The sequence below is a fragment of the Sinocyclocheilus anshuiensis genome, unplaced genomic scaffold (assembly GCF_001515605.1).
Source record: "Sinocyclocheilus anshuiensis isolate Anshui unplaced genomic scaffold, SAMN03320099.WGS_v1.1 scaffold173, whole genome shotgun sequence".
Classification (NCBI taxonomy): domain Eukaryota; kingdom Metazoa; phylum Chordata; class Actinopteri; order Cypriniformes; family Cyprinidae; genus Sinocyclocheilus; species Sinocyclocheilus anshuiensis.
The window spans coordinates 997,389-1,004,878 of NW_015536480.1; the positions used below are offsets into that span (position 1 = coordinate 997,389).

Genomic DNA, 7,490 nt, shown 5'->3' on the forward strand with positions numbered 1-7,490 from the left:
TACATTTTGATATATTTACGGTAGGGAATTTACAAAATATCTTCATGGAACATGATCTTTACTTAATATCATAATATCATAATATATATATATATATATATATTTATTTTTTTTTTTTATTAAATTTTTTTTTGCATAAAAGAAACATTAATAATTTTGACCCATACAATGTATTTTTGGCTTTTGCTACAAATAGACTAATCACCTTATAGGCTACTTCATTTACTCCATTTTCTTACTCAATAGCTCTCAAATGTAACCCGTTGAAGAATCGCTGCTGTCTCTTTATGACTGAATGGAATAATCATGCCAGACAATGCGGAGTGATAAATAGCAGTGGACGTTCGGACTAGGGTTGTCCTGGGATTTTACTACAGTGCTACAGGCTACATGCTGTGTATAGTTAGAGAGGCGGGAAAAAGGTAACCTGATGTAACTGTTCACTTTTTTTTCCCTTTTAGCTTCTCCCAACTGCCTTTATCTTCACGTATTTTGCTTGCCATCACAAGCCCACTCTCCTTCGCGTCAGTTTTGGCTTTTTATAAGCAAAATTAGATCGCATTAGCACCCCCGTTTGTCGGCCGTCAACATCACTTAATCTGACACTTTCTATTTGAAGATGAACCAAACAGAATTCTGGACTTCTCCAGAACATCCAGATGGCCAGTCCGCCCCTGGCCCCATCTGATACTGGCTAAACATATTTGCAGCATTGTGCAATGTAGCAGACATATCTGTTGATTTCTTGAACACAATAACCAGAAGTGTTTAAGTTAGAATCCACTGGCCACTCAAAATGCAGAGTTTTTGTGAAGTGCTGAGTTCTGCAAGCTCGGGAATCTTCTCATTACAACAAAGTGTAGATACGATGTAATTAGAGGATCCATTGTGCAGTGTAGAGAGCTTATTAACGGAACATTGTGAGATTGTAATGAACTGAAGTGAGCAACAGCTTTTAGTGATTACATGAGGGAGCGCTCTTTACGTGCATTCTAAGGCTGTATAATACTCTGACTGTCTCAGAACAGAGATATTCACCTCAGTAAAGAAAGTATTGTGTTTCAAGTCAGTGAACGAGTGAGCAGGATGATTTTCACATCATTTTGAAGTAAATATTCTAGCCTACAAGACTGATTACTCAAAAGTCTTATTCAGAACTATTCAGTATGGGTTTTATGGCCTGATTTCAGCTACATTTTCCCCCAAAACTTACTAACCACGCATAATCTTTGTTCTTTTTTTCAAAAAAATGCAAAAATGTACATCCATCTTGCTTACATATTATTGTAGCACAGTTACTGCTGTTTTTTACAGAGTGTAAACAGAATCTATGGTTATTTACATTTAAAGTAAATAGCATATGTCGCTAAGAAAATGTTATTTTCACTTAGTGTAAGCAGCATCTATTGCTATTTACACTAAATGCAAATAACTACTGCCTTTGAAATAAATCAACATCAGAAGAGAAGAGTCTTTGAGCAACCGAGTACTTTTTGGGTTCTGATTGAATCTGTGTTTTGAATGAATCAGCTGAGCAAATTATTTGAATACATTCATAAAATCCCTTGCTTCATTCCTTAATGAATAAGTCCTTTTGAATGAATCAAATAAAATTTGAATGATTCCATGACTCATTCAGTAAGACAGTGATTTGCTGCCAGCTACTGGTGGTTTTAGTTTCATATTTAAAGCAATTTATTTTCCCACCATAATTTCATATTTCAATGTTTAAAATGGTATATTTAAAACACTAATCTCAAAATTATCTCAATATTATTAATGCATTTATAATTGCTTTAAACCACCCATTTTTATTTAGTGGTTAACATAAAAGCAAGACACCAAAGTGTAGGCCCCTCACCTTAAGTATTCCAAAGTATTTAGATTGTTACTAAACTTGAGTAATCTAACAAAATACGGTAAAAAAAATGTTTAAAGCATGCATTTTGTAATCTGAAGTGAAATACATTTAAAAGTAACCTTCCCAAGCGTATTTCACTTTAAAGTGTTCTCATATCCACAATGCTTAGTCGCTGTATCCTGTCAGAAACTACATACAGTAGACCGTTTGCTGCTGCTGTATAGACAAATCTGTGTAATCACTGCTGTTTATATGCTTAGTAATTACCTCTTGCATTGAATTACATTGAACTGTCCTTTCCTTCCTTTTTATAGTAGCTAATTGAGGAATTAATAAGGCAGACTACACAATAATGCACTGTGGTATGGCGTAAAAGAACGTTTACTGATCTAAGATATAGAATTTCAGAAGGATGCATGTTGCATACTGCACATTACAATGTTTCTCTCATCTGACACAACCATTTCAGATCTTAAAGTTTCTAATAAGCTGATAAGTTAAATAAGTTGTGTTTGATTAGGGAAACTCACAAAATGTGAGGATTTGGGGGTATTCCAGGGATTCCCTAAAAGTAGCTGAAGGGGCCTATAAACTCCAGTTTTTAGCGGAGAATAGGGCTGCAATTTAACGATTAATCAACTAATTGCCGATTGTTTCACTGATTAATCACCAGAGGTGGAAAGTAACTTATTGAAATACTTTCGTTACAGTACTTGAGTACATTTTTACATTTTTCTACTTTCTGGAGTATAATTAAATTGTTTTTAACTTGTTTTTAGTTAAATTATTTTTCACCAAAAGTACAAAGTACAAAAAAAAAAAAAGACAAAAGGCGGCACAGATGGAGAAACCGAGCGAGAAATGGGCACTTTTCAAATAGCTGGGGTGGAGCCCTGCGCTTCAGGCAATAACAGACAGGTCTGACTCGGGTGAAAACTTCCAGTTCAGCTGGTGGTGGTGGGGGCGGGGCATTCAAACTGCGCTTTGCTTTGACAGTCAATCGGCGTTGGTATATTGAATCAACATGGTTAGTGTTTCAATATTATAGTATGAGGTATGCTCTGATTTTAAATTTTAAATTTGTCAGCTCCTGAAATGTGTCATACCATTGATATTACTAGAGCACTCAACAGTTTAAGTAAATAGAGACTCGGTTGATAGAAGGACACAGCTAATGCATGGATGGAGCAAGAACAACGTAAGTGTCTAAATGCATGCACACAGTTCAGTTGAATAGTAAAGTTCGCCCTCTTTAACAGTGCTGTTACTAAATATACAAAGTTTCATAAGCCGCCGAAATTGTATAAAATTCTATACTGTGATACAGGCTATATTGATTGTGTTTATTGTCTTCATTAGTGCTGTCAAACGACCCGGTACATCGGTACCAAGTCGGTACTAAAAAAAATGTAAACGTTACGGTACCAGGTTTTTTTAAGTACCGGTGGTACCGAGTACCCGGTCAACCCGGTTCTTGATGCGCTATCCGAAAGGTGCGCAGATGCGCTCTCTTCATAAAAGCACTGAGACGTGGCAACATCAAACCGAGGAAACACACCAAACTAACAAACACTTTAAAGACACCCAGATCAAATGAAAGAGTTCAAGCAGGTAAGTTTAATTTAAATTTTTAATAACAGTGTTTCCCATACATTGATTTATTTGTGGCTGCCCGCCACAATATCAAAACTGACCGCCACAAATAGATTTTCCAAAAGGCTTTGACTTCGTTGAATAAACATGAGCACTGCACGTGTCAAAGTCAAACCCGGTGCGGGTGTTTTTATATCACTGTATTTCTGAAGGAAACCGACTGTCTTTAGAAAATTATGGATGTCATTTTCATTTCATCTTGTCTGTAATGCCTGAGCAGCATTTGTGAGCGGAGCGCTGCTTTGTGTATAGCCATTACTGGGGAAACCGCTATCTCTCCCGCTTTACAAGCGCCTCCTGCTAGCAGAGAATGAATTTGCATATAGGCCTATATGCCGCCACAAATAGAGTGCAAGTCTGGGGGAAACACCGCTTCTGTTATGAATATTATTCAATATTTTAATTTGAATGTCGGATTGAAATGAACACTGTTATTAGAGTAGTTAATCGTTGGCATTAGAATAATAATAATGAGCATTAGAATGAAGTTTCTTTATTAACTATTTAATGCTCCTATAACTTTTATTAAGGTAAAAAAAAACAGGAGGACATGATGATATTTATTATTTTTACACACCAGAGGCTTTTAAATTAATTGTGAATCTAAAATATGCGTGTTAGAGAATGTACAAATGGTTAACATTGTTTGTGTCATATCAGTCAGAAAAGCAGGTCTGGGCTTTTTTTTTAGCTAGCTTAGTTAAAAAAAACAGGAGGACATGATGATATTTACTATTTTTACACACCAGAGGCTTTTAAATGAATTCTAAAATATCTAAAATATGCTTGTTAGAGAATGTACAAATGGTTAACATTGTTTGTGTCATATCAGTCAGAAAAGCAGTTCTGGGCTTTTTTTTTTTTTTTTTTAGCTAACTTAGTTGTTATTCTTGGCTGAATAACTCTACGTTTTCAAAAGTTTAAAAAAAAATATGTACACAGTTTGGATTAAATGAAAGTATAGTCAAATTTTTTAATTAGCATGTTTTTGTGTTTTGCTTTGGTACCGAAATTGTTACCGAGAACCGTGAATTTTCACTGGTATTGGTACCAAATACTGAACTTTTGGTACCGTGACAACACTAGTCTTCATGCTTCATCAGTCAAAATGTGTCAATCTGCATGTTATTCAACTGTAGTAATATCAGATGCATTTGTCCATATAAGGGATTTCCTGGAATGTGATAAGTTTAATACTTCTATGAGTCTCACTTGTGAAACAGACTTTAAATGAGAGTGTTTAATGTTACATAATGCTCACACCGCCTCATTATTGGGTAAAAAATAATAATAATAATACTTAAGTACTTTGTAACACAGTAACTTTAGTTTTTCAGCAAACTACTTTTTTACTCTTACTTGGGTCACATTATTTTTCAATACTTTTACTTGTACTCAAGTAAATTATTCCTTAAGTAGCAATACTTTTACATAAGTAAATTTTTTTTGTACTCTTTCCACCACTGTTAATCACTAGACTTTGATTATTCAGCTTTTGCAATTAGTTAAAATATTGAGCTATATATATTTTTACAAATAAATAAAGGTAATCACTTCAGCTTTTGAAAATCATATTATGTAATTACAATTAATTTATACAACTAAATATATTTGTCACACAAAATGAGATGACGGACAGAGAAACTCTCTTATTCACCATTTACTTAGCTATATGTAACCGAATGACACATCATTCTGCCTAAGATCTCCTTTTGTAAGTCATATGGATAAGAAACAAAATAAAGGTAAGTGATAAGACCTCTGCAAACCGAACTATCACTTTAATTAAATAATTTCCCCCACTTTTTATTGTATCATTAGCCCCCCCAAAAAGCATGTATTAAAGCAGGCGGTAATTTGCGCTGCTCTTGGTAGATTGCGCTGGTCATTATGGAAATTATGTGGGTGTGTCGGTGTTCTTAAATGTGCGCATTGTCAGTAAATCACACGCAGAATTTTCCCCTCCCATCGGCGCTTTTATGGAATTGTACTCTAATGCTAATGGGCCCTGTTTAGTAAATCTGGCTCTAATTAAATAAACATGACGTGAATGGACTTTACTGGAGTATCAAACTGCAGAGCTGGTGAAAACATGCACATTGCTGTAATGAGGGGTGTATTCCAGAAAGCAAGGTTAACTTACCATCTGCTAAACCCTGAACTCTCGGTTGATTAACCCAAACCTTGCTTATTTGAGGTATGCTGGTTCCAAAAATACGCCCGGGAGTAAGTTCATTCAACCCAGAGTAAGTTCCTGGTTAACACGCAAGATATTCTCAACAGAGCAATGAATCGACGAGTCACTATGGAAACGGACGCTAAGAAAAAACGTGCTATACTACTCCTTTCTTCTTCTGTTCAAAGGACATTTGCATACTTGGTTCATATCGCCACCTAACTGGTGGTTGTGCAATCATAGTTCTTTTTTCCGTTTAATCTTTAATCCTTGAGAATAAGAATTATATTGTTTGTTTGATGCTAATAATATAATAAAATCATATCAGATATGTATTTTTATTATAGAAATAAATGATAGAAAATGCTGATCCATGATGTGTGAGATGATAATATAAAATTAAATAAATATATGATATAATAAATTAAACATTACCTTGTCATAATACTGTTTTAAAATGTATACAGATAACTATTATATATGCCAATAAAAATAAATGTAATATAAATATAGTAGTATATAGTACATTAATATAGTAACCACATTAGAATAATATATTACCTTATATATTACTTAGATTAGTGCTTTATAATTAACACATCATACAACCATATATACAGTGGGTACGGAAAGTATTCAGACCCCCTTAAATTTTTCACTCTTTGTTATATTGCAGCCATTTGCTAAAATCATTTAAGTTAATTTTTTTTCCTCATTAATGTACACACAGCACCCCATATTGCTATGGCTACTTACTCTGAAAGTTACCTCCGTTTATAGAACTGAAAGCTGAGTTTATCCTCTTACTTACCTTAAACATTCCCAGGTATGTCACATAACCTGCTTTCTGGAATACCCCCCAGATGTGTTTTTAACTGCTGCTTTCACACCGCTGTCAGTTTTTGTTATGTTTATTATGTTAACATGTTTAACAAATTGAGCAATTATTTTTATGCAATTAATTACAATCTAATAAGTATAATCTCTCTCACACACACACACACACACTATTATTAAAATATAAATCAATATGAATCACGAACCTCAGAATGTTGAGTTGACAGTTAGGACTCTTCAGTCCAGCAGCGAGCAGCTTTACTCCTGAATCCTGCAGATGATTGTTACTCAGGTCCAGCTCTCTCAGGTGTGAGAGGTTTGAACTCAGAGCTGATGCCAGATCAGCACAACCTTCCTCTTTCACCAAACAGCCAGATAATCTACAACAACAATAATAATGTTAGTGTGCTTAATTTTAGAGATGCTTTAGATCTTATTTCTTGCATTTGGAAACAGCAGTAGGAATGTGGTGTGTGTGCACCTACTTAACCTTATTTTGGGGACAAATATATACCCAGAAGTGAGTTAAAATTGAAATAAAAGCAAGATAAAAAAAACAAAACAATTGACAGCATGTATATATATATATATATATATATACACATACATACATACATACACACACACACACACACACACACACACACACACACGTTTACTCAAATTAATTTGACAATAAATTAACTGGCTTGAGATTTCTGTTAACAGTGTGATTTTCTGAAGATTCTGATGATTTCATATGTTGCTAGCATGATTTGATAAAATGCTTATAGAATGATATAGCCCTTTGCTATGTTTTAATGTGTTTCTAGCGTTACATAACACATCGTTGCTAACATGTTTTAACAAATTGCTAGCATGAGTTAACACAATGCTAACATGTTTCTAGCATGTTGCTAGATAGCCAACAGGGCTTAGAGAACAGTCATTTTGTGAAAAAAAAGTATATATACACAGTGTATA

The 7,490-nt window shown here is 34.3% G+C and overlaps 1 protein-coding gene across 1 annotated transcript in view; it reads right to left on the reverse strand.

Annotated features, from left to right (window-relative positions):
* LOC107676321 (NACHT, LRR and PYD domains-containing protein 12-like) overlaps window positions 1-7,490 on the reverse strand; it is a 46,176-nt gene that overhangs the window by 8,045 nt on the left and 30,641 nt on the right. The window contains exon 9 of the mRNA XM_016470877.1: window positions 6,734-6,907. Coding sequence (XP_016326363.1) covers window positions 6,734-6,907 — 174 coding nt within the window. The remainder of the gene's footprint in view (window positions 1-6,733; window positions 6,908-7,490) is intronic.